The following is a 27,985-nucleotide window of genomic DNA, read 5'->3' as shown; positions in this document are numbered from 1 at the left end:
GAAAACATTGGTTGAATAAAGAACTGAACTAAGAAGTATGCATATTGTTGTTTTCCCATACTTGGAGCACTGACATCGTGAGTGTGGGACTATGGGTCTCTCTAGCTAAGTGCTTTTAAATTGTAGAATAATGATAAATGACAGCAGCAACCCGGGATCTTTTATGCCATGCATTTGTCTAATCAAGAAATATATTAATTTTAAAATTTGCCCCAGTTGACCAGTCATCTCTGTGCAATAAATGGACATCTGATATTTGTCTCTTGTTTTTCTGTTTATTAAAAAAAACATACAATTAAAAAAAAAAAACAGCACTATGATTGACTAAAATATTTACAGAATTTTACACATTTGTAGAGGCAGTACATCTTACAAATTAGCCTACAGACTTAAGCAAACAAATGTGTCGGGACTGAGAGAATTAAAAAAAGGAGATAAAAACGAGGTTTCTTTGAGCAAGGTGGGCAGATTTCTACATAAATGATAAATTCACAGTTAATTTATGAGCTTTGTTTCTCTATTACATTCAGTAATGTCTTCACCGGAAACAGCTCCCTTCATTGTTGCTGTTTTGACAGCTCCGGCTCACACCTCGCTCGCGCTGACAGTCTCTCCGCGAGCATAGGCTCTGTGTGACGGCTTTAGTCAATGCTCCAGCTCGGCGTCTTGTTCTTTGGACTTTACATTTTTATCTTCAACAGTCTCGAGTGCGTTGAAGACGTCAGAAGGGACCTGAGAAACAACAAGGGAACACGAATTGCGTTTTTTTTTCACCCTTTGGTCAAACTTTGTCTTTCTATGTGGTTGACGGAACGCAAGCGTCCCAGGTTGTCACTGCGGTGTGTAGTGTTCGGTTTTTAATTTCTTACTGGGTCCAGTTTGTGCGGAACAGTGAGTGGAAGTTTGAACTGCAAGTGTTGGACATCAGAAAGTATTGTAGTCTACAGGAGGAGACGAGAAACCTCGACTGCTGACAGGAAAAGTCCTCAAGGTAAGAAATACTAACCTTAAGCTTTATACCTATAGAAACAAGCTAGGCTAAAGCCTCATGCTATAGAAACTAATCTCAGTCTGATATTCATTTGTAACATTTTAAAAACATATTATGGTATCACTGCTACATTATAATGTAATTGAAATGTTTGATTGTTTTTAAATAATATATTATTAAGGTTTTATTAATTGTGTATGCTGTAGAATAAATGATAATGAGGTTAACCTTATGCTGCCGATGGTTAAGTTATGATATTAATTAGCATGTAGGCCAATTGCCTTAGGCCTTAGATCTCTAAGGTTCAAGGTAAATGTCAGTAGCCTATCCATAATATGTTATTTATTCATTTATTAACATGTTTTAAAAAATGTTTTTTTTTGGGCTGGAATCATGCAGGCCCTCATAACCCTACCCTGGTGTTTGGTGGTTCATAGTGTTGTTGAAAGGAAGACTTTAAGGTCTACCTACTTCTTACAGCTGTAGTGTGTGGTTTCCTGACTGTGCCCAGTGCATAATCAAAAGATTTCATTCGGTTAAAAAAACCACAGTATGAAAAAGCCAGGCATCGCACCAGTTTAAACATTTGTAAACCATGCAGATGAGAAAAGCACTTCATATTTGAAAGGGATTTTTAAATGCAAATATTTCAGTCTGGATGTGTGACTCATTGCAGAAACCTCCCCTCTTTTGTGCTGGCTTCATTTTTCATAATGAGGAAAAGAAAGCCCCTGATGACAAACTGAACCTTGTGACCCACACCTAAGGCCACGCTGGGGGTGATTAACATGCAGGCTTTTGTCTGTGTGTGTGTGTGTGTGTGTGTGTGTGTGTGTGTGTGTGTGTGTGTGTGTGTGTGTGTGTTGTTTTATTGATTTATTCATAGCCCCAAAGGAAATATCTACAGCATTCCACCTGCTCCTCCAATTTCCTCCAGAATGGCAATATACAGATAAAGGAACACACACACACACACACACACACACACACACACACACACACACACACACACACACACACACACACACTCGTGCAGACATGCACACTGTGTTGTTATGGTGCTATCACAAAGAATGCAAGGTCCAACACAAATGTAGCCTGGGGAAAATTCCATCTTGCTTTCCTCTTCAAGTTTATGCGCAGAGGACTTTGATGATCAATCCTGCACTCCTGGCACAGCTCATTCGGGTTATATTTTAGAGTTTGTTGCATCTGGTGAGAAGAAAAAAAGTGCTAAAATCAGGTGCTGTCCACACTCAAAACAGCCTGCCAGTGGCATCTTGTATTGTGCATCAGGAAAACAAATCTTATCTTGTAACCTTGTTGGCAGCAATGCACAACATTGTAGCTCACTGTAATTTTCTCACAGCAGCCGCTTCTGCAAAAAGACAAATGAAGACAAATGAAGAGTTCAGTGTGTTCCCTTAGGAGAAAACGTGAGAAGATCATCGACTTTATTAGGTTGTGTTATACAGTATTAGACACAATAAAATAGATTATGTCTTACTCATGGAGGAAAACTATTAAGAGCTGGAAAATGAACCCAGTAAATCAAAATACAATTTAAATGTGCAAGTGGGCTTTCAACTTTCCTGACATTTTGTGTGTGTGTGTGTGTGTGTGTGTGTGTGTGTGTGTGTGTGTGTGTGTGTGTGTGTGTCCTTTTTACCATTGGCTTAAACAGCCTCCACACCAGCCAGTGTTCTTTGACCCTCATTCACGCTCACTGTCACTTCAGCTCTAAGGCCTGACAACAAAGAGCAGCTTTTGTTCCTTGAATTACTCTTCCGTGCACATTCTTTGCTTCTCTGCTGCGTGAAGAGGAGTGGCGTAAGTGCAAACTGAAACACTTGTAGGTAAAAATACAAACAAAAAATGCAGTCTACTGTGAAATGCGTGTGCAAGATAATGATGAAGTCGGACTTCATTGTTAGCTGAACAAAAAAGGCTGTGTTAGCAACAACTCATTCCAAGAGAATAACTGAGACACAACATGTACTAATAAAATGGACAATGTTACAATCGGGTGAGGAAGTCAGCAACATAGAACAACAGACATGAAAAGAAGTCACAGAAAATGTGACATTCAGATGCTTTAACGTCTTTGAGAAAGGCAGGAAGTGGTAGTCAATTTTCAAAGTACTGAAAACAGGTCATATATGTCACATTGTTATTGTTAGCATGCTAGCAATGGCACTAAACACAAAGTATAGTTTTGTCGTTTTTGGTCATAAACCAAACAGACTTTTTGACCCAATGATGGCTTTAGTTGCTTTTTGTGTCTCTTTCTGATTTATTTTTGTCTCTTTTTGGTTGTTTTGTGTCTATTTGTGGTTATTTTGTGTCTTGTTTTAGTTGTTTTGCGTCTCTAGTAGTTTTGCATCCCTTTTTGGTAGTTTTGTCTCTTTGTGGTCATTTCAAACAGAGGCTCCGGGCCTCGTTTAGGGGGGTCCCTTAGGGTCCCTTATCCTGTGTCTCGCAGGCCCGTTCAGTAATCTGTCCATGTTACTTATGTGGCTAAATATGAAGATAATAATGCTACACCTCTTCAAATCTTCAAATGGATCAGACATTACTCAGAGGAGTTGATCCGTTGCCCACTCTGTCTGTCACCCTCATCTACCGTCTGTGTCACACATTGTTTTGGCTGCCATCCCACTTTGCATGAGGTCAAACTAGACTTGTGGAGATAAATATGAGTCAGACCCACATCTGATGCAGAGATGAGAAGACACATGGGAAATTTTACTGGAAAACACAAAGTGACAGACTGGGAGGTCAGGGAGTCGGTCTCATTCAGACATGTGTGGGTTTCTGGGGGATACACTTAAACGCGCACCAGGGCTCTATATCATGTAGGAGTGACGAGTGCACTGATGCAGCAAGTTTCAGAATGAGTGTAGGCTTGAAAAATGAGAAATGCTCAGTCTACGGTATGTGAGCAGCGTTCCAGTCTGCGTCTCTCACACACACCCATAAGCCAGTCTTTGCTCTGTGCCTCTCTCACACACACACAAGAGCTGGGAAGTGAAAGAAAAGGGGAAATTCTTGCGCTGAATTGATGCCTGGGCGCCATGCTGGGACAATAGAGAGGGCGTGGGGGTAGACAGAGAGTTAGTTTCCACATCATGCCAATTCAGCAAGTTGAAACGTTGTGCGAGAGAGGGAGAGTATAAAGCTGTCAATAAAGTTCTGTTATCAAGCCAACAAAGGAAATGTCACTTGTTTATGTTAAATGCACATTTAAACACTGTACCCGCCGTGTAGTGCTACATTTTTTACAGTCGTTCGTGGAGGGTACACACGCACATATACAGAAGGGTTTTATGTTGTCGGTAGGGGAATATTTAGCTTTCTCATAAACATTTTTAGAGAACTGAGACTTTCACCGTGTTTTCTCACTTGTAGCGGCTGCCTGTGGGTGAGCCTGCCTTAGTTCTTCATCAATACACTGACTATAGTCAGAGTGAGACTGAAGTGAGTCAGACTTCCCCACCAGTGTGATGCTGAATGACTGTTGTACACTCTTGTTGAGTTATGTATCAATTTACCCCAAAACACGACTGTACTCCTGGTTTGGTCTAAATTTAGCCGATGTGGACCTTGTTTTGAGTATGTGTAGCTATCACCAAAAAACACATCACTTATGTTTGCAGTAACATCGTTTCTGATTACTTTGTGAAAACATCCCATTTTATATGTATCGTCTTTGTCATTAGATTTTTGAACAGATCTGTTAAAAAAGCTTAAATGAATCAGCCGTATTAATTGTAACAATATAATGTGGTTTTATTACATTATTATTGTGGCTTTTATTACAGTATCGCGTATTGAGCCTGTGATTTACAGATCTTATACTTCCTTTTCTTCCCCACGTTCAAACACTAGTCCGGTGATTCATTTAGAATAAAAAGTGAAGTGAAAGGAGATTTCATTATTTGGTGGTGATGGCCTAGTGGTCTAAACAAAACACTAGAAGGTCGGGAGTTCAATACCCAGCTGCCACCATTGTACCCCTGAGCAAGGTGCTTAACCCTGAGTTGTCCCTGTAGTTAGTTCAATGTAAGTCGATCTGCTAAATGACCTGTAATGTAATTATACCTGAGCTAACTATCTCTTCCCCCAGAATCTGATGAATTACCTTGATTTTACAGTTATTTATTCAGATAGATGACAGAAAATAGACATTCCCAATCAATTGTTATCTACAACAGACAGAAAAACACAGAAAACTTTCATTTCAAGTTTCATTCTTAGGTCACATGATGATAAACTGAGTCACCGATTGTTACTCAAGTGAATTTCCAGAAAATGATACGATATCACTAAATATACATTGATATTACCATAAAACACATTGGGTGTTGTCTTCTGTCTGAGGTTCATTCGACGAGGGGGACTATGTAGTAATACAAACATATGGAAATGTAAACCGTCTGAGCAGCTGAGACATGATAGTCACAGGTTATGTCCAGTGTTGCTCACTAAACCACTGCACTCTGCAAGAGGGTGTGTCTGAGTGAGTGAGTGAGTGAGTGAGTGAGTGTGTGTATAACACGTAAGTTATGTTATTCAACCACTGTGAAGTCACACCTTAGTACACTTTTCTCCAAAAGTATATTGTCGCTTTTGAATTATCGAAAAGGGAAGTGATAAAACCACAAGGCAACCATATTATGCCGTGGGAATTAATCATAGGTTGCAGTTTCACATGATCTCCATGCGCTTTCACAGAAGTGAAAGCATATAATAGTTATTATATATGCTATTTTTTATTGTAGAATAGTATGTTACAGTATGTAACATACAGTATTAGTTTGTGTATTAACATATATATACTACTCATCAATGAAAACTCACATTTCCCAGAATATCATATTTCAGAGCTCAGTTTCTCCATCTTTCATTCAGCTTCAAATGCTGTTGAATTGCTTGATTTCCCCCCCAAAAAAGCAATGAATAAGTTGCCATGGAAAATCTGAAACTATAAATAGGCACTATTTCAGTTGGAGATGGTCAATGCAACAGATCCTGAACCAGGATTTATCTGATCCAAAAAGTGAACTCCGAGCTAAAACATCAAATCTCAAAAAGGAGTTTAAAACACAGTCTTTGCAGGAACAATCTCAAACTGTTTGCACAGTTTTAAGCTTTGCATTTACTGATCATGAGTTCCACAGTGACACTTTTGCTGTACGTCATTTCCAGAGAGCGTGTTGAAAGATTGCTATTAACAGGCCTTTAGCGAGATACAATGTTCTATCAGCTAAAGGTTGGCAAGCAAGATCAAGATTGAGGTTCACACTGCTGACTTTGTGTAAATGACTTTGAAGCAAGACATTAAATTGGTCCCTGAATTCATTTGATTACAGTAAACTATCAGAGCCAATGAATGATTCTGTTGAAATACTAAACTTTCATATGCAAGTTACTACCATCACAAAAAGTTGCTTCTTTCATTAATTGTAGCTTGTTGCTCTGTGTTGTGTAAACATCCTTCCCTGTGTGTGTGTTTGTTTATCGGTCTGTCTCTGAGTGGTTGTCCAAGGCCCAGGTCCTTCTCGAGTATCAGGTGTGTGTTTCAGCGTACATAAATATAAATAGCCCACTAACCCCCCCAGGCTATGCAGCTTGATCTTTTTCTTTCTGTCTGGATTTTTTTTCCCGTTGCTGCCGACCTGCTTTGTGGTTCAACCTGTTCCCGTCATGTGATGTTGAGGACGACCGCGGCTGCTCTGTTTCCCCTTCAAAAGTCGGCGTCTGCATCTATGCACACGCTCTCTATGTTGCACACACTGTACAGTAACTCCACACAGTCATCATAGATGTATTGTTTATTTGTTGTATTTTAAATTGCAAGTTGTGACCATTGTGAATGTGCCAGCGCTGTGACAAAGTTATTATGCAGCCAAAGTAAACCTGGAAGTCTGTGTGCTGACAACTGTCTGTATGAGTTGCCATGTTTGGTAGTGATTAAGAAAATGACAGAGATGTGTGTGCGTGTGTGTGGTAAATTGACACATGTCTATGTGGTGACACTCACAAGACAAAGTGACAGCATGTAAAGTTGTGTTTTTTTCAGGGAACTGTATATTGTATTCTCTTCTACTCTAAATACTATAATGTCTGCAGTGTATTAATATCGAAAATTCAATATCAGCTTTGTTACTAGCAGCAAGACAAATTAACTGTGAAGGAAAGACTGAAGTGTGTGTGTGTGTGTGTGTGTGTGTGTGTGTGTGTGTGTGTGTGTGTGTGTGTGTGTGTGTGAGTGTGTGTGTGTGTGTGTGTGTGTGTGAGTGTGTGTGTGTGTGTGTGTGTGTGTGTGTGTGAGTGTGTGTGTGTGTGTGTGTGTGTGAGTGTGTGTGTGTGAGTGTGTGTGTGTGTGTGTGAGTGTGTGTGTGTGTGTGAGTGTGTGTGTGTGTGTGTGAGAGTGTGTGTGAGTGTGCATGCGTGCGTGAGTGTGTGTGTGTCAGTTAAAGGGAAATACTGTTTCCATTGATAACAGCACAGAAAGGTCCGTGTGTGTATTGTGAACATGAATTCATTGATAAGAGAGTAGATAAGGAACAGACGTCATTATGTCAAAACAATGCTGCCTCTGGACAGGACTTTCTGTTTTTATATAGGACGTGTGTTACACAGAAAGAATGTAAGGGATATGCTTTTGTTTCATTGGAATTTTCCTTTTACAGTTATGATCTGGCAGGAAATGCACACACAATGTTTTTTCATTTAATCCTCCACTTTATCATCAGCAGGTTTCAGTGGTGGGGTTTTTAATTTGCTGCCTATGCAGAAATAAACTATAAATGTGTTCCTCTTTTACAACTGCATTTCTCTTTCTTTGTTTCCCAACGGCAGTTGTTACCAATGGAGCCCAGGCTCACAGATCATCTGAGGGTTGTGCTCATCTTCATCATCCTCATCTCTACAGGTAAGATAACCACACTGGGAAAAAACATCTTTATCTTAAGTGGCTCTTTTAGACTCATTCATTGTCACAACTGTGTTTCTAAACCCTGGAGCTGTGCCCGTTTCTGTATGTGCTATGTTGTCATGTCTAGATATATTCAAGAACAGACACTCAATTACAACCTATGATAGACATTTCAAACAGACACTACTTGTTTCCTCTTTTCTAAACTTTTGCGAACAAATCACTTTAAACTGCTCAAACTTCTCTGTATGTACATATAAGTAACAGTATTATGGCACACATGATAACATATATTTGTTATCAAACGGTATAATTAGTATGTTTAATATTTCATGATCAGTGTAGCTTTGTGGGCATTAGGCACCTAAATATTCTGCAGTTTCACTTGTAGCAAGAACTGTGTGCGGGTCATTAAAGCAAGGCAGGATATATGGGCTCCAGTAATGGTCCATACGATGTTGAGGTTGTGAAATTATGTTCTGTACTTTGTAAACCTGTGCAAAAACTCTGCAGGAGTGCAGACTCAAAGCAGAAAGCAAACTGTGAAACCCCAGCATGTAACACATGGTCACAGATGCATGCACACACATTTAAGATGCAAGCAAAATGTTGCAGTTCAGTGTCACACACAGGGCTCTGTTGCTACAGCAACAGTTTGGCATTTTAGCAACTCGCTGCACGCCGACATGGGACAACATGTACTGTAACCTTGGTGCAGAGGATTTTTCTTCTAAACGTCATTTCACAAGTCCAAAATCTTATGGACCATTATTTGAGCCCATAAGAACATTGGAAGTTGTGTAAAACAACAGTTGAAACATCCTGATTCCCCCCCGTTCATCTGTGCGTAAACCTCCAGTGTTTGTTTCAGTATTGCATTCACGACTCTTATTTACATTGAATTTATTTTCAATTATTTACACCAAACATCAAGCAACATTTTGTAAATATGTGCCTACATTTTGTTTCCTACAGGTTCAAGTGAAAATGACCTGGACTCGAAGTTTTGCGGCACTTGGCGCCATGGCAAGGGCTCCCTCAGCCTGAACGTCAACATCTCCACAGGCTGTGATGGGATCTCAATCTCAGCTAATCAAAGTGCTCTGTCCATCGATGGGCAGATCACAGCTCAGTGTAGGCGGTTGAATGTCATTCAGCTTGGACTTGATTCAGAGGAGGAAACTCACTTCTGTCTGTACTGGGAGCCGTTGCTGGACCAGTTGAAGCTGCAGGTAAGTCAGAAAAGGACGCAAGCTGGGAATTTGTTGAGGAATTTCCATACAGTGAAACATCTAAACTCTAATATAACACATTTTTAGAGAAATACATTTATACATTCATAAATGTAGTAAATGTTTCAAAGCTGGCTCCATGTGAGAGGATGGCAAGGACTCATCATCTTACTTTGTTGTACAGGTGGGAGGAAAGAACCTGACTCTGTGCTGGCCTGCCAGCCTGCAGGGCCGCTGCTGCACTGATCTGTCTGATGATCTCATAGCACCCGAAGCAGCCTACGGCATCAAGAATGGGATGGTCAAAACTGATTTAATCACCCCTAACATACGAACAGCCTACAGGTTCAAAGGACAACACATCGACTGCAGTAAGGGAGAATAATGTTATCTACAGCACATCTGTAAATGGAATATATTTAGCAAGATGAAGGTTTTACTGATTGTACATTGAAGATTTCCTGCATTATTTTCTGCTCCAAGAAGTCAGTTTCCACATCGATTGTTAAAATGTTGTTTATCCTTAAAGACAAATGGATTTTAGAGTCAGATTTCTGATTTAAGTGTCAACAGCTTAACGTGTCAAAATCAAAATTGTGCTTTTTTGCAGAAGCATTATGTGATCAAGAGAGCCAGCGATCCACCCAAGGCAACATGTAATTTCCTCTCTTTCTTTCTTCAAATGCACCATCATCACATTTACTGTCAACATCCTTTTTCACATAACTTTGTCTTAATTGCTTGGGTCCACTGTTGTGAAGCTTTATGCAATCAAGGGAACTTTGACTACAAACAGGAAGCTAAGCTGTATACTATCTTAGGGTGGGAGTTACAAAAATATCCTGGCTTCTTTTACCATCTGAAACCACCGTTTTTAATCGTAATGCCATGGTGGCGTGTGTGGTGTGTGTATCCAGGACTGAACAGACTGCGGTGATGTCCTTAGATGGAGGGAGAATTGAGCATCCCTGCGCTCGCAGCATTGAGGTGGAGATGAAGGAGGATTTCAGAGGCTACAACGTCACATCACCTGTAAGACTTAACACACAAAAGAGTTCAAGTTTGCTCAGCTGTATTGGAACTGTAGATCCTTGAATATCCGTTTTTTTCAGAGCACATTACGGACTTCTTGTCCATGTTGGTTTAAAACAGGGGTGGGGAACCTCTGGCCTCCGGGCCGTATGCAAGACCATTTGATCTAGAATGGATGACTAGAAAAAATAAAATAAAATCTAGACAGCATTAGATGGGCGATTGACTGTTTTTCCTGGCCACGGTCAGGGTCCTTGAACACAACACAAGTGGAACGTGCCATCACGTGGTCACGTCATGTCAAAAAACTTCAATATTAAACGAGACTGTCATTGACATCAGTGAACACAGTGTGGCGATTGTAAAACAGAGAAAGCTGGACGCGGAATGTCGCACTTTCCAGGAGAAATGGACGAACGATTATTTCTTGAGGAAGTAAAAGGACAGTTTGTGCGGACGCGCTTGCGGTGAAACACGAAACATGTCAAACTGCACAAGCTGAAAGGACGAGTGCGTTTGGATAAAGTTATACTTATATTATTTTTTATTCTATTTAATTATTGTTTACTGCCTTTTTACTTCATATGTTCTTTTGCTGTGACGAGATACATTTCCCCGTTGTGGGACTAATAAAGGATTGTTTTCTGATAAAACAGAAAGATACATGGATAAAAAAGTTGCTTTTTTGCACAGCATAAAAGAAAGGTGAAATGAATGGGCTGCGTCTTAAATGAAATGTGCAGAGGTTATGAGTTCAATAATTAGTACGGCCCTCGAAGGATGTTGTAAAAACAAAAATAAGTAAATAAATAAAAGTAATAAAAAGGTTCCCCACCCCTGGTTTAGAAGCTGAGGTTCAAAGTTCATTCTAGACCTTGTAAAGTAAACGGCAGTCGAAAAAACAATCACCCCCCCCCCCCCCCCCCCCCAACCGCGTCCCCTCTGAAACAATGTTAGCGGAAACACTGGAGCTAAAAGATCACAAGTAAACTTTGAACTTCTGTATTTACAGTGAATTGTCTCAGGTCATGTGTTAAGTGACGCTGTAGTCTACGCAGACCACATCAGCAAGATAGTGACCACACTGGTTCCGTCTTCGTTACATTTTAGCTGTGGATTCAAAAATAAAGCTAATTTCCTCTGAGACACAAGCAGAAACTGAAATACACTTATTTATGCTCTTATGCTTGTTTTGATGGAACCATGGAATAAAAGAGGCGTTTCAACAGCAATCATTCATAACAATATATTGCTATAATATTTCTTAGTTAGTGACTTAAATTAACGTAATGCTATTCATAAGGCTAGTTGAGTGTAAGAAAACAAAGATAGCAAGAGCCGCTACAAAGATGAAATAAGAAAATGTCCTCTTCAGTGGCAGCAATGGATTAAAAAGAAAGCATTTCTGCATAATAATTAAAGATTTATTCTCTTAGTTCACTTTCAGTGTTCAGAAATGATTCATTTATTCACTCAGAGTCTAGTGGTGGACAGAAGGCGTTGGAAGGCTTTGCATTGACTTGCCTCTACTCAACAGTATAAAACAGCTTCACTGTGACTGCACGTCCATCTTTAATCAGAGGCTCACTTTATAGCAGGTTTTTAACCCAGTAAATGAGTAACTGTTAACATTTTCATTCAAATCGAGGGTGGTGGTGATTTAGTTGAGAAAATAGGTGAGACGTTAACCACATGAAAGTGGACGGTGGCAGCACTTTACTGACAAGTAGAGGATGGATTTTGAAAGCTGACATGTTTCCTTCCAAACCATCTTAAAATAGGGCCGTTTGTGTAAGTGCCCAGCAATCCACAAGCAGATCTACTCATTACAACTGTGCCCAGCATCTCACGGCAGAGCAGACTGTGCTTCAACTCATTGAGTTAACTCAACATTTGAAAACCATTAAAAGTTTCATTTTGTTGACATTGTTCCTACATCCTGTATTTAATGGGATATTAGGAACTGATGCAGGGTTTATGCATCGTGGTTTTCCAGTTCTCTTTTCATGTATTGACTTATAATATGTATTGAAGATAATTGGCCCAAAACCCTGGTGTGCCATCTCTCACTGTGCAATGTTGTGTCTCTGTGTGCAATTCTGTGTTCCAGGCCACTAAAGGTGTATCTGCAGAGTCCACTACCACTGTCCACCTCCCTCCCGCTCTAAAACAAGCCGCAAAAAAGACGAGCAAAGTCGTCTGCACTTTCTTTCAAAATAACTCCCTGTTCCAGGTAAGGACGACACAGGCAGCGGAGGAGAGATGTCAGCATCACTGTCTCCGTGAAGTCATGCTGACATGGAAAACTTTCATGGAAGTCATAAATTGCGAGAAAATGAAATCACATTTTTTTGTTGTCAAGGACACATCGCCTCATTTTGCAAGTTGTATCAATCTCATCACGCCACGCCTCACTTGCCGTGTGTTCAGCCTGCAATGGATGACCTCATCAAATGATACTTTGCGGATTTGGCAATAAGGAAATACTCGTGAATTCAGCTAAGAATCCCCATTTTATCATCAGCATCCAGACTTTGAAGAGACATTGCGGTGAATTGGGCTCACAGTATTCAGAAGAAAACAAAATACTGATTTGGATGAGGTTAGAGGGATATGTCCACGTTCCATGCTGCTGCACCTCCTCACTAAAGTGTGCAACGTGTGGCGTTCACTGTTTACCGTCTGTGGTGCGATGACGTCGATCCAAACTTGCAAAGTGAAGCAATTTGTCAAAAGATATCACTATCTTTCTTGTAATTTTTTGACTATAATCTCAGAGACTGTTCAAGTTTTATTCTTGTACATTTGTGAGTTTTACCACTTTAATATCAGATGATATCCATGTTTGGTTTTTTTGATAACTTACGAGTTTTGAATATTCCCTCCACCCGCTCCATTATTTATTTATTACGCCTTCCTACATCTACACTGAAATGCTTTAGTTCTGTGTACACACATGTACGCAGTGTTATACCAGGGGACAGGTAAATATGTGTGTGTTTGTGTTCCAGGAGGTTCACAAGAAGGCCAGGATTCTTGATGATGTGGTGGGAATCACCATGGAGAACGAGGTCATCACCAATCTTTCTGAGCCCATTAGGATTGCCTTTCACCATGATGTCATACCTGTAAGTGTGTGTGTGTGTGTGTGTGTGTGTGTGTGTGTGTGTGTGTGTGTGTTTGTGCCCTTTTCTCTGCATCCCTCTGATCAGTGTCCTCATTATATTGTCTAAATCTATACTTTCAAATTGTATGGTTAACTCGATTTTAAAAATCTGATGAAAACTAAAACAACTCAAAGGTTCAGCAAGTATTTGATGCTAAATGTATTTTAAAGTAAATAAGGGGAAATATTTGGTGGTCCACGACTTGCTCACTGCTTAGTGGTGGCCATAGAAGTATATTGTTTTTATGAACAGCAGAGTTGGATATTTCTCAAATGAGGGTTTTGCTGCAGATGCTGTTGACGGTCGTTTTTTGTTCCATGACGTCTGCTTCAGGCTGTCTACCTCGTGAACAAAGAGAACGCACAGAAACCACTTTTCAAACCACCGTTTCTTTTCTTACCTCAAATCTTGCACAAAACAGATGGTGCTCTTTATACACTTAACACCGTTTGTTGCTTCCTCTCTGCAATGTACACAAAAACTCACCCTTTAGTGTCTGATGCACAGTACCAGACCACTGTGGGTTGAGCTATGTGGGGTCGTGTACGTTTTGAGTAATGAATGCAACTATTTACAGTGGCAGCTCTTTCAGTCACTACAGAAGCAAAGGATGCAGCAGTTACCTTGTAAATGTTGTTAATATGAATACAAATGTTCAGCGTCTTAATAGGACGTGATTACAGCTCACAGCTCTCTCCCTTTTTGTTTCAGATAAGGCATTCAAGGAAATGTGTTTCATGGGACACCAGGAAAGGTTGGAACCCTTTAGAACAAACCTTAGAAACAATATTCCTTCAACATATATCTGTATCTGCTGTAACTCCCAGAGATGCTAATTAATTATGTTTAAATCTGTATTTTCTTTGTGCAGATCCATTGCAGGTCAATTGGTTGGTGGATGGATGTGAGATAGGACAGAAAGGAGCCAAACACACCGAGTGCCTCTGTACCCATCTGACTTACTTCACTGTGCTAGTGGTGAGACATGCAGCAGATACACTGCTATTGTTTTTACACAAGACACAGACAAGCTAAGCAATGCATGTCAGGACAGACAGACGAGGACCGCAGAAATGCAGTGCAGCTGGTAGGTTAACGAGGGTGGAGCAGAGACAGGTGGAGGTAATCAGACAGAGTAGAGAGAGCAGGGAGCAGAGTGGCACATAATTGAAAACAATTAGTGGTGTTACCAGGCAGGGAGAGGGCTCATGACAATGTACCGCTGTGGACGAGGGCAGCAGCAAAACTGAAACTGAAAAAATCTAAAGTGTAAAGTGTACGCTATATTTAGAATATTTCCATCACTTTACCTTGCAGTCAGACGAAGCCGTTATCTATGCTCTCTTCAAAGCCACCAGACGCCATTGATATAGACATACAGTCATTTGACCTCGCAGAGCGTGCGAGTGGCTGGGTTACCGCTGCCGACCTCAGTTCATTTGTTTGTGTTATTGTGTGAATTAACAATCACACAATAACAAATAAATGAACCGATCAAGGCAGCAGTAGACCAACTCCTGTGTGGTCTGGTGGCTTTGAAGAGAGCACACAAGGAGATGGATATGACTGCTTCAGTTCAGATTTGCTTCTGTGTCGTTGGTCCTGTTTGTTTCTCCAAACTGGGGACGTGACGACCGAAATATCCCCTCAAAAATATATATAGTTGATTTACACACATGCAGACTCTTCTACACATATTAATGTATCATGAAGAAAAACACATATTTGTTGCTCATTGCTCTTTGTCCTCTGACAGCAAATGGAGCCTCGACCAGTGCGCCACCTTCTGGCACTGACCGCCATTACATCTCTGGGCTGCGCTGTGTCTGTGATCAGCTGTGTCGCTCTCATCATTTTTCTCTTCAGGAAAAGGTAATACTACTTTTTGAGTGCTTATGTAAAAAAGATTTTTTTAAATGAATAATCAACTCACTCATTTCCCTTTGACTCTCCCTGTAGCAGGCGATGTAATGAGCAGTCCATCCCCATCCACTTGGGCTTAGCTGTGTCTCTCGCCTTCCTCAATCTGCTCTTCTTCTTCACTGGGGTCCTGGCCAACGTGGGAGGGGAGAGCGTGTGCGTCTGGGTGGGGGCAGGCCTCCAGTACACCCTACTCAGCTCCTTCACCTGGATGGGCATAGAAGTTTTCCACACTTTCTGGTTGGTCTACAGGGTTTTCAGCCCCTTCCCAAAGTACTATGTGTGGTACCTGGTCGGCTTCGGTGAGTAGGTCAAGATATATTTCTAAAATTCATGGCACATTAAGGTAAACATGATATTAATGTTTGACCTTTGAAAACTGTTTGTCCAGTTCTCCCTGCTGTTCCTATCATCATCCTGGCTGCAGTAGGGGACATTTATGGAGTGAGAGAGGTGGTGCCAAGCGATGACGTCGCCAACCCTTATCTGATGTAAGCAAGAATATTTGGACAAAGATATTTGCTGTGGAGAAACATATACAGCAGTGCCTAAATAGCGTATGAATAAAGGCAAGCACAGTAAATCACAAAGTCACACACCCCGTGTTTTGGCAGAAGTCTTCAGCAGGAGGATGGTGAAATGTTTGTTTTAGGGAAAAACAGAATTACATTATTCCTGCATTTTATTCATCCTCTTTGGGATTTAAGTTGTGTTTCCTTCTCTGAGTGCATTCTGGTGTTTCCAGGTGCTGGATGAAGGACAACCACAAGGCCTTGCTGGCCCATTATTTCACCAATATGACAATCCTGGCCATCCTGGTGTCCTCGGGCATTGTGATGCTCTTCCTGGTCTACAGAGAGATCCGCACCAGGGATGAATGGAGACAGAACCGTGTGGCTTTTCTCAGCATCTGGGGCCTCAGCTGCCTCTTTGGGGCAACTTGGGGTCTGACCTTCCTGGACTTCGGACCCCTCTCTGACTTCATTCTTTTCCTCTCCTGCATCCTCAACTCTTTTCAAGGTCTGTGCTCGCGCTACACAGTGCCAGTTATATAGATGTGTAGATATCATGTTGTTATACTTACGTCACATAAGGGGCTTAGCTATCACAGAACTAACGCAACAGAAAATAGAATTGCATTTTCACCCATTATACGGTTTCACTTGACTTTAACTCTTGTGCATCCCTTTAAATGTTTCTTAGAGGAACTGCTATAAAATTATATATTAATATCATTTTTGACTTTCACTTAAATTTTATAACCAACTTCAGTCCTCATTATAACCACCAAAATAATTATTCCTTCTAACAATTCTAACAATTTAAATCCCCAATTGTTTACATATTGCCACTGTTGCTGTTTTTTATGAAAGAAGTTAAACGTAAATGTAACAGTATGGGATGTATAGCATGTAAATGCCCCATTGGGCAAACATGAGGAAATGGCTCAACCTGGTGTAAAAGAGTAAAAACTACCATTTTGAAGCCAGAGCTCGATGTTGAAAGGCTGATATAATAGAATGCATGAGTTTATGATGTTACAGTCGTGAGATCAAATCAATGTTGACATTTTACTTCGTAAATTCGAAAAAACAAACTTGCACCCTTACCTAAATGTATGTCATATGCATTAACACAGCCACAATGATGGAAACATTAAAAAGCCAAAAAATGACCCTTGTGATGCATAAGGGTTAAGTGGCATTGTTGTCACCAAGCAAATATACTGATCCACAGGGGACACAAGCTACATATTTGTGTAATTGTATCATCATCTTATCATTATCACCTTCACAGAAGGTTTAACTAGATACAGTCAGGGCTATTGTCATTGTTGTCTCAGAGATTGGTGAGTGTATTTGGAGCCGGTGGTCCATTGTATCAGTGTGGGAATGAGACTGGCCATGTTTAATCAAGGCCGTCTGTTATTGCTATCTATCAGAAGAAATGCTGTTTCCTCTCACATGCAGGGCACTTGTTTGTGATTTAGCTCAAAAACTCAACTTATTAACCCCATTGTTGCTGCACATTGGTTGTCAGTAAGACGATGTTCTATGACAGCTGGCTAAAATGTGACAGTTTAAAGATTAAACAGTCGTTCCCTTTTAGAGAGGGTCTTCACACATACAATGATTACCCATTAAGTAAAAAAAAGTCAAAGTAAAATTAAAAAAAAGGTTTTGTTCCAAATGAAATGATATAGAAACAGATTAGAGATTTAACATAACTCTAAAAGTAAAACAATGGATATTCTGTAGTAAACCTGATCTCTCTCTCTATATATATATATATATATATATATGTGTATGTATGTATGTGTATATGTATGTATGTATGTATGTATATATATATATATATATATGTATATATATATGTATATATATGTATATATATGTATATATATGTATATATATACTATATCTATATATGTATCTATATGTGTATATATATGTATATGTATATATATCTATGTTGTTTCTCTATTGTGTTATGTATTATATCTACTATATCTCTCTCTCCTGTGTTGTCTCTATCTTATATCTCTCTCTCTCTTTGTGTCTTTTCCTCTATATCTTCTGTGTCTTTCTCTCTCTCTCTCTCCTCTGTGTCTCTCTATTCCTCTTTCTGTGTCTGTCTCTCTCTCTATCTCTCTCTGTGTCTCTCTCTCTCTCTCTTTGTGTGTTTTTCTCTTCTCTCTCTCCTCTGCTCAAGGTGTTTTCTCTCTCTCTCTTCTCTCTCTCTCTCTCTCTCTCTTACTCCTTCTGTCTCTCTCTCTCTCATCCTCGTGTCTGTCTATCTCTCCTATCTCCTCTCTCTCTCTCGTCTATCTCTCTCTCTCTCTCTAGCTCTCTCTCTCCTCTCTCTCTCATCTCTCTCTCTCTCTCTCTCTAGCTCTCTATCTCTCGTCTCTGTATCTTCTCTCTCTATCTCCTCATCTCTCTATCGCTCATCGCTCGCTCTCATGTGTGTCTCTTCTCTGTCTGTCTCTCTGTCTGTCTGTCTGTTCTGTCTCCTCTCATCTCTCTGCTCTCTCTACTCTATCATCTCATGCTTAATCACCCACAGCCAGTGTCCAAAGATAGTAGATGTGTACTGTATAGAGCAGAGGTCTTCAGCAGGGGGTCCGCGACCCCTAGGGGGTCCGCGGAGGTACTGCAGGGGGGTCCCCAAAGTTTTTATTATTAATTTATAATGATACGTTTTTGGTTGATTAGACTAGTATTTTTATTTTTTAACAACCCATTTCTTTTCCACAAATTTAAATGTCTTTAAATACACATGGACATGAATCCAACATATTGTAGTGAACAGATAAATGAAGGCAGAAGCAGTTATCTTTCAGTTAGCAATACACACATTTAGTATTAATTGAATAGCTTAGTATTGAATGCACAATAACAGGGTAGCTATGTTTATAGATGGCACTAGGCCCAGATTAATATAAAACACCATTTTATTAAATATATATAGTCCCTGCTCCATCTCTCCATCAGTTTGGGGGTCCTTGGCGTGAAAAACGTTGAAGACCCCTGGTATACCGTTTACAGATGGTGCACTTTTACAATAATCAATGTAGTCTGATAGCGAGTCCTGGTTCTCTGAAACATCTAAGACCTAAAGGGAGCAGCTGCAGCAACACTCTTAAATGACTCCCTAAGGACTGAAAGCAGGGATTCATTGGCAGGCAAACATTTACTTTTTCAACAGAGCAAAACTAAAATGTAACGTCTTTGTGCAGTGGTAATATTTAATAATCTTATTAATAATAATAATAATAATATACACTTTATTTATTGGGCAACAAAAAAACTGCCGCTTTTCTTTTGCGTATACTTGTGTGTATTTAAAAACCCAGCTGTAGAAGATCTGGGAGTGAAGCATTTTAAAACGACGCAGTCTGCAATGTAAGACGGTCCAGAACTATTAGCAGCTTCTTGAGAGCTTCAGAAGAGTTTCTTGAAAATGTTTGGAATGTAAACAAAGTAAATGTACGTATGTATTTGAGATCTGCCTTGAATGTGTCTCCACCTTCCACTTGCACAGGCTTTTGGCCCAGTGGTGCTGAAAAAGTGTAATGGATAGAGAAAACCGATGAATGATTGAACCTTAGTTCTGTTCTGTTCTCCCAGGTTTCCTCCTGATGCTGCGGTTCTACATGCTGGACTGGATGCGCAAACAGGCTGGTGGCTCTGCTCTGGGCAGCAGCAGCTCCGGCTCTACCAGGCAACACATGCTCCAGGCCCAGGAGAAGAGTTAGATGGACTTAGATCAAAGCTGCAGCAGTCAAGCTTTGTATGTAAAAACGCTTCTTATCAAAATGACAAACAGTAGAACAACGTTCCACCACTGTCTGCGACACTGTAGATTCACTGCTTGTCAGGCGTGGTAACTGCTGGGAAACCTGAGTGGAGTGACATCCCACAACTGAAGAGGGACTCCAGAAAGCAGTGAGCGAGCTCTCCATACGTCCTACACCTCCCATTCTTCTGGTGTCCTCTGGTACTAAACATCACAGACCAGCTGAGTTGGTAAACACAAGCACGCTGAGTGCAATTCACAGACACAGACTTATTGGAGCCCCCGCTTACCAAGTGAAATGGATTTAATTATTCTTGTGGGTGCAAATTATGTTCTTAAAGGCCCTGTCCCACAGTTCTGTATGGTAGAAACATGCCGGAATATATATATATATATATATATATATATATATATACGAAAAGTAGCTCAAAATGTGTCAGATTCCAAATACGTCCAACTTTTCCACAGCGGTGTTGTAGCTGACGTATACATAACAAATTATTATACGTATGTGAAACCTATTGATAGCGTATCACTTACTTATTTAAAACGTATCAGAGCGTCTGGACAACGGAGCTGGAAAAGTGCCATCTGGTTCACGTCATGCTGATGCTGGAGAACGGCTAGAATGTACTCTTGTCCTCTCAGCATCCTCCATGCTCTCTGATGATGGTTGATGTATTCATCAAGACGTGCTGTGAAGAAGTGAGGATGAGCTACTCACAGGTATTGTATTGTACTATATTCAAACCCCGATAAGCTCCCAAAACGCAAGCTGAACGCTAGCTGTACTGTAGAAACACGTTTAATAAGTTACTCCGTCGGGATAAGCTTAACATGGGTTACAAATAGGTTATCCACTCGTTATCAATAAGTTGGCCGTAGGGTTCACCGTCAGCCGACGTAAACGTAACGTACCTCTAACGTAGTCACGTATGTTTAACGTAACGTAACTTATATGTAATGTCTGCATAACTTATGAAGCACACGTTGAGTACGTCTGAAGACTTTGAACACACTCAAAACATTTTCACGGCCTCAGCGTTCAACAAAGCACCCCAGCGTAACACAGCGTGCTCTTAACGAATACTACTTATACCTTACATCAACGTACACCAGTGCGTTGCCGATATTTTGTATACGTTATGCATTCGTCTGATACATTTTGTATTAGTGAGTGATGCGATATCAATAGGTCAGACATGCGTATCTGTATACGTTCACTTTTCCGATCCGATGAAAAGTTGGACGTATTTGGACTCTGACAAATTGTGAGCTATTTTTTGTATACGTTTCTGCCATACGGATGTGTGTGACAAGGCCTTTAGTCTTTTCATGAGGTGAAGAGTAACCAGATTTTGGATCCATTTTGCAGTAAATTATTTTTGTTTAATTAAAGCTACTGATTGCTACGCAAGCAATGAGAGGCAAGTGAGAAGGAAATGATGGTGATTTTCTAAGTTTGATCTTAATTGTTTTCTCTCCTTTGTTCATGATTTAAGAACAGGTGAACAAAAGGTTTTGCCAGGACAATCTTTCTAAGTTCCTATAAAAAGAAAAATCAGAAACAAACACAATGTGCATTTATTGTGTGTTAGAAGGTTATGTAACATTACTGTCATGTCTTTCTTTCGGCTAGAAATACATGTCAGTCATATCAATATATGTACCGTGTGTTTAGAGTGAAAATTAAAACTCACCTGGAAGAAAACATGAATGCTTTTAGTCCTAATATAGAACACGGGGTAGTGCACTTCAGTCTGTTGTGGCCAACATAGGTATTACAACAACAAAGGCTTTTTTACCTTTTCTTTCACCTGTCCTTAAATCAGTCACACAGGAGAGAAAATCATTTCGATCAGACTCGTAAATTGTTTGACCAGAATTGAGTTTTTCTCACTTGCCTCTCAGGACTTCTGTAGAGTGCACATGGATGGAGATTACCAAAATATAATCAACCTTGCTGGAAGTATTTTAATCAACATTATTCACTTTGCTGTCAAAACTGGTTTAAAAAATACTTGATTCATCTTCTCTGGGAGACACCGTCACTCAGGAGCTCACAATACAGGCCTGGAGCCTATATGTGTAGAATACCTAGACTGGGTCTAGTTATAGAAGGGAAAGAATTTATTTGAGATTTAAAATGTTTAACTGGATATAAAGCTAAGCTATATTTCCAGACAGGGAATCGTGAGTATGTTAAATGATTGCAGGTTACTGTGCTGTCATTTCCATACTGTTGTCTGCAAAGAAGAAATATATATTATTATTGAAACTCTCCTTGAACCTTAGATAAGCTTTTATTTTTTTATGTTGTACTGTGTAAGCATTTGATTTATAGCTAAGTCTTTTTTAGCACTTTAGATTTTCAATCCTAAAAAAAAAAAGTATTTATAGAACCTCTGTTGTTTTGTATTCTAAAATGCATAATAGAAGACATTTCATTTCAAAATGTGTGCATTGTAAAATTATATTGTTTTTCAATAGACGACATATTCAGACATTCTATGAAAATAATGAACATACAATATAATAATGATCAGGTCTTCATCTTCAAGATGATTCCATCTAAATTCATTAAAACATCTGGTTGGCAGAATGTGGTCCGATTTTAAAAAATAAAATAAATTGAAATTTCAGATTCCTGTATATATAATTTGAGTGAATATGACATTCACAAGTGAATGTTTAGATACTGTGATATTTGCACTTTTATTTCTTTTTTTCTATGATGAAATTGTATGTCATTCAGATGATTGTGTATAGTAGTTTTTGTGGCTGTAAATAGACTATTAATAAACATCTTTGGTTAAAATGATCTAATGGCTGTGTGTTTCTGAGAGTGAGTGCACAGTAAGCACGTTGCTGGTTTCCTGCTCCTTCTTAACTGTGCCTGTGTGTTTCCTCCCTGGAGGTTTTTGGATTTCTTCTTCTCTTCACAAACACGCTGCTTATTTGCCATCAAATGTCTCAATGTCTCTGCTACTATATGTGTCTACAGTTTTCTTTCAAGAGTGTTGGAAGAAGCTCACTAAACTGTCACCAGGAAAGCTTTTTTACTCTCTTACATGACTTTTATCTACACTGCCAACCAATGCAGACATGTCAGGTCAAAGTGTGATGAAGACGGCCTCAAACCAGAGTCAGAGGTTTGTTGTTAAACATAAGGTAGATCACAAGGCGTCCAATATGAATAGAAAAGCAATAATATATTCATAAATGCATTTCCCTGTACAGCGCTAATAAGTGTTACTGCTGTGGCGTTTTGGTGTCTGCAGGTCGCACTATTTTCTGTCTGCCCAGTCTTAATTCGAGTATTTTCTCTGGTCTGTTGATAATGTCACCTAACCTGGAATCCTGCATCCTTGCTCTCTTTACAGGGAGAACAATGGAAATTGTCACAGTCTTGGTTCTTGTATATCCTGTTTTATTTTGAAGTGTTCACTCCCCCTTATGTCATGTCCAGTTGTACTTCCTGTCTGTGTGTTTCCCTCTGTGATTGTTGATTTGTTCCTCCTGTGTCCATTTACTCTGCCCTTGTGTTTCTGCCTTTCTCCCCAGCTGTGTCTCGTTCCCTCGTTTGGTGTCTGTGTATTTAGCCCTTTCTGCCACAGTGTGTTTTGTGGGATTGTCTTTTGATGTAAGCTCGTGTTCTGCTCGTGTTCTGCTCGTGTTCTGCTCGTGTTCTGCTCGTTCTGCTCGTGTTCTGCTCGTGTTCTGCTCGTGTTCTGCTCGTGTTCTGCTCTACCCCGGATTGGTTTGTGTTTTGGTTACTTTGTATTCTAGATTCGGCTTTGTTTTAATAAAGCTCGCTTTTGGGTCCTCACCTTTTTATCACACCGTGACAGTACAATCAATGGAAAGGAAAGAAGAAAAATGTGTTTTTGCTAAATAAATAAAGTTAATTGAATATGTTTTAAAATCATCATCTTTAAAAATATAAAAGGAGGGTAGTCTTAAACGGAATAATTGTATGTTTTTTTTTTTTTTTTTTTTACATTTTTGTAAGATATTAATCAAGTTCATTGTGTACATTTCATGTGCTGAAAAAATGGGATCGTTAACAATGCGTAATATATTAATATTTGTTAATAGGCTATATCTTTTTCACATCTTTTGGAAAGGTCCTTCTAATTCTGCTTCATTGTCTACCACTGAACCTTTTTTATTGGAAAGGTACATATTGACCTGAGGTGGAAACTGGGGCTACCTTCTGTATGACTATAAATGGGTCCAGTACTGCATGCACCCACGCCAGAACATTGTTTTAATAGTGTTGCGCTCTGCTGTGTTGTGTCGCGTGCGCATGTTTGTCTGTGTGCGCGCGCGTGTGCGTACGCAAATCTGTTTCACCGTCTCTGACACTTCACTAACTTGGAACATACTGTCCATGAGTCCATCCCCTCTGCCCCAATGCACCTAACGGGGACGCTCTAATTACGTGTCCATTCTTCACACAGCAGCAGTGGCTGGCTTAATGTCAATCATGGGACTATTTATGTTTATATAATAATATACATTATATAAAAACGAATATAAAACGATGACGGAAATCAGCTATTAACAACAATAAGAGAATAAAACCCGTTGACATTACAGTGAACATATAGTGAACTTGCATTATATGGCATTTCTTTTATTTCATATGCCAAAAATATTTCAAGATTGTTATGGTGACAGGTTTTCTTTATAATTATTCCAGTTTATAGCCTACATCCCATAAGTTGTGATGGGAATTTCTTACACAAACACAAATACTGTGCATCAGATAATAATGGCTCTCCTAACTCTTGTGGTTCTTAAAATATCCCTAAGACATATGTATGCATACTGTAGTCATACGGTCCTATATAGCCGCGCCAGCGTCACATGACGTCTCCTCTGAGCAGCAGCAGCCAGTTGTTTACGGGCACTGATGCAATTGCTAATGGACACCGCGTTGGCTGGCTGTCAAAAACTCTAGGCAGGAGGAGGTAAACCAGCACAGGTAAGACTGGACAAATTGTATTTAAGTGTGGCCCGTGAGCAGGAATAGTTTGAAACGGGACATTGTTTGCGTGTTCTCCGAAGATAGCGCTACCTGAATAAAGATAACGTTACAGCAACGGGACAAAAGGGAAGTCCCGTCTGTTTGGTATCGAGGCAAGCTAACTGCAGATAGCCGGGACACTACCGGAGGTTAGGAGGTTCACATTCAAAATGAAAGCCGAAATAAGCAATTTATTTTTTATTTTGTAACCATAGCTGGGTCGTTTTGTTGAGGCGAGGTGAAGGCAGACATGTTCCCTCCGGGTTGGCCCAGCAGGAGTCAGAGCCATGATGTGTGCAGCGGGTCTCATCAAAGAATAAGCTAACGTTAAACGAACCTATTGTTAAATAGTGTAACGTTTGCTAACGTTTGCTATTATGAGTCAGGGAAATATGTATATTATTATGAATAAAATCTCGTTTAGCCTGTTATTAGACTTATATTTATATCTATATACATATATAAGAACATTTTTGTCATTTTTCTGCCATGACAGTTATCCTTTGAATTGCCCTCTCCATTTGCCTCGTGGCTCGTAAAGCCCATATGTGACACATGATGGTTTGGTCTATGCCAATAACTTGACATATTGAGTAAAACCCTGTTTTGAGAGAGACAATTTTGTATTTCCACAAAAGTTTCAACAAATTTCCTTGTGGCTTTATTTTGAAAGTCATAAGCGGAAGTCAGGTTTAGAAATTCAGTGTTACTTAACACCGGTTATTTTAGTAAGGAAACGCCGGCTTGGGATGCTTTGTAGCGTGTTTTCTTAATGATGGCGTTTCTTTTTATACAGTAGTCATGGTTCACCCACATATAAGTAACATCGAATCAGTAGATAGACTGATCCCTTCTGAACTATTCTCAAAACTGAAATGAGCAAATCCAAAAGTGGTCATCAGCGCTATGGTAGCAGCTGAGATGACTCTTCACTACCCACCCTTTATTTGCTCTAGTGATTAATACACCTTTTTCTTTTCTTAGCATAGCTGATATGCTATAAAATAATAAGAATAATAATAAGAATAATAATAATAAGAAGAAGAAGAAGAAGAAGAAGAATAAGGTAGGAATGCCATAATATCATTATATAATTTTTTTTGTCAGACACAAGGCTGCCGCACATGTAGTTCAGGTTGGACAGACTGTCCCGTTTTGATCACAGTAATAAGATGTACATTTTTGGCCTTTGAAGAAGTTGGCACAGTTGCACATTTCAAGTGCAACCTTGAAATTGAAGCTTTCTTGCCGAAAATCTTTTCTACAATTTATCCAACTTGTAAAATGTCACAGTTTGAATCCCTAAAAAATACATGTTGTGCTTGAAAACAGAATGCTACGGTTTGGAAATGTATTTTAGTTAGTTATCTCAGTGAAATTAAAGTTAACACAAACTGTGGCTACATGGTAGCATAGGATGGAAAAAAAAGCCAGCTGTATCAATGTCATACTTGTAAAATAAAAAATAAAAGGAAAGTGAAGCAGTAAATGAATAATTTTAATTATCAGGAGCGCTGTCATATTTACCTGGCTGTCGCTCCTCCAACACTGGGCCTGTCTCGGTTCACTCAGTAACACTCAAACGGATATATGATAATGATCTTGTAGTCTGAGACTGAAACATACTGTGGATGCTAGCACACACACCCAACACACTAGTTAAGAAGGGGAAAAAAGCTACTAAATAATCAATGTAAGTAAGGCTGCAACTAACGGTTATTTTCATTATCAATTAATCTGCAGATTGTTTTCTATAAAATATCAGAATTTCCTAAATTGAAAGGGGATGTCTTGAAATGCCTGTTGTGTCCGTTCAGAACACAAAGATATCCCGTTTACGATGATCTCCATATTTGAGAGGCTGACAACTGAATTTTCTGACATTTTTGCATTGAAAACTTCAACAATTATCGATTATCAAAATAGTTGCAGCAGCTCTTGTAAACAATTTCCACGAGCCAATAGTTGCCTAATCCAGAGTCTTGTTTTCTCTGACCAACTGTCCAAAACCCAATATACTCAATGACACGCAGCAAACATCTGGAACCACACACTGTTTGACTTCTGCTTGACGATTGACTTCAACAATGAAGCGATTGCTAAAATAGCTGCATGCATTTGACTAATCTTGTAAATGTTTGAGCTCTTAGTGTAAAATAAACTATTAGCTTTGAAGTGATCTCAGCCAACTGGCCCCTCAGTCTGTGAGTGTTGACTTGTTCTCAGCAAAGGAAAATGATTTACTCTGCATTATACGCAGCTTCCTGTGTGTCTTTTAATATAAATGAATCCTAGCCTTTATTAGAACAAAGAGTAAACCTGAGAGAGAGACAGAGGAGGGGGACAAAAGCTCCTGGGACAAATTCAAACCCAGGACATCACAATCACATGAAAAGCGTCTTTGACCTTTTGCAGCCCGAGTTGACGCATTTCACAGGTTGACACGCACTTATAAAGACTCACACCAGCGACACCTTTAGCTCCTAGCTTGAACGATTCTTTGCTTTGACTTTGCAGCAGGATACTAGTTGATCTGTGTGTGGGGAAGGTAATAAGATGCAAGTTAACAGCGGTGTGGTTGTTTGAGTCGTTGATTGGTCTGTTATCGTCAGATAAACAGGTGGTGAGTTAGTGGAACAGATGCCTAATGATTGAACTGAAGCATGCGCCCCACATGGGCAGAGACGCAACACACAAGCACAGAGACGCAACACACAAGCACAGAGACGCAACACACAAGCACAGAGACGCAACACACAAGCACAGAGACGCAACACACAAGCACCAGCCCTTTGGGGAAACTGAGCCTTCAGTCCGATTATTCACAGTCACGTTATTGTCCTGTACATTGTACATTGTACATTCCACACAGCGCTCCTCATGCTATTCAGACCTGCGCTCATGTTCTTCTCTCTAAACCTGGAGATGAGTTGAAATCCTTCTCTGGAATTACACCATCTTTAGAACAATTACACAATATTTGTCCCTTTTAAAAAATATATAAGTTAAGAAGGGGTTTACCCAGCAAACATAAACATCTATGTTGATGTCGTGTTTTTCTGTGTGGGCTATGAGACTCAGTGGTGGAAGAAGTCAATTGTACTTCAGTAGAAGTAGTTATTCCAGAGTGCAGAAAAACTGTTACTAGCAAAAGTCCTACAATCAAAATGTTATTCAAACAAAAGCATTAGCATCAAAACATAAAAGTAAAAGTACTGATTATACACAAGGTGGGCCTTTCCTTTAGGTGTCTGAACAGATTGTGCTGCTGCCCCCGTGCACAGCTGTACATTGTAACTCCTGTCTGTGCTCCAAACTGGGGGCGTGCCTCCCACACTTGACTCTACACACCTAATCATACAACCCTACTTC

General features: G+C 39.8%; 2 protein-coding genes across 3 annotated transcripts in view; both read left to right on the top strand.

Annotated features, from left to right (window-relative positions):
- Nucleotides 1–627: 627 nt before the first annotated feature.
- Nucleotides 628–19,954, top strand: LOC115028615 (adhesion G-protein coupled receptor G5-like). 2 transcript variants are annotated; one of them, XM_029462501.1, is made up of 15 exons: nucleotides 628–991; nucleotides 7,856–7,928; nucleotides 8,907–9,163; nucleotides 9,348–9,534; nucleotides 9,774–9,819; nucleotides 10,081–10,195; nucleotides 12,306–12,428; nucleotides 13,207–13,323; nucleotides 14,074–14,116; nucleotides 14,234–14,340; nucleotides 15,119–15,234; nucleotides 15,322–15,584; nucleotides 15,674–15,773; nucleotides 16,028–16,302; nucleotides 19,413–19,954. In XM_029462501.1, exons 2-15 carry the CDS (start codon nucleotides 7,865–7,867, stop codon nucleotides 19,538–19,540), a joined length of 1,941 nt encoding a protein of 646 aa, XP_029318361.1. In that variant the 5' UTR covers nucleotides 628–991; nucleotides 7,856–7,864; the 3' UTR covers nucleotides 19,541–19,954. The 2 variants fall into 2 exon arrangements, with proteins under 2 accessions (XP_029318361.1, XP_029318369.1); XM_029462509.1 differs by lacking the exon at nucleotides 628–991 and adding an exon at nucleotides 6,505–6,563.
- A 4,479-nt stretch (nucleotides 19,955–24,433) lies between these two features.
- slc7a6 (solute carrier family 7 member 6) overlaps nucleotides 24,434–27,985 on the top strand; it is a 14,102-nt gene continuing 10,550 nt past the window's right edge. The window contains exon 1 of the mRNA XM_029462110.1: nucleotides 24,434–24,571. The gene's annotated coding sequence lies outside the window, so the exon portion shown is untranslated. The remainder of the gene's footprint in view (nucleotides 24,572–27,985) is intronic.

This window comes from Cottoperca gobio, chromosome 3, assembly GCF_900634415.1.
Source record: "Cottoperca gobio chromosome 3, fCotGob3.1, whole genome shotgun sequence".
Classification (NCBI taxonomy): domain Eukaryota; kingdom Metazoa; phylum Chordata; class Actinopteri; order Perciformes; family Bovichtidae; genus Cottoperca; species Cottoperca gobio.
Note: the sequence above shows the minus strand (reverse complement) of the source record. Positions and strands in the feature narration are given on the sequence as shown.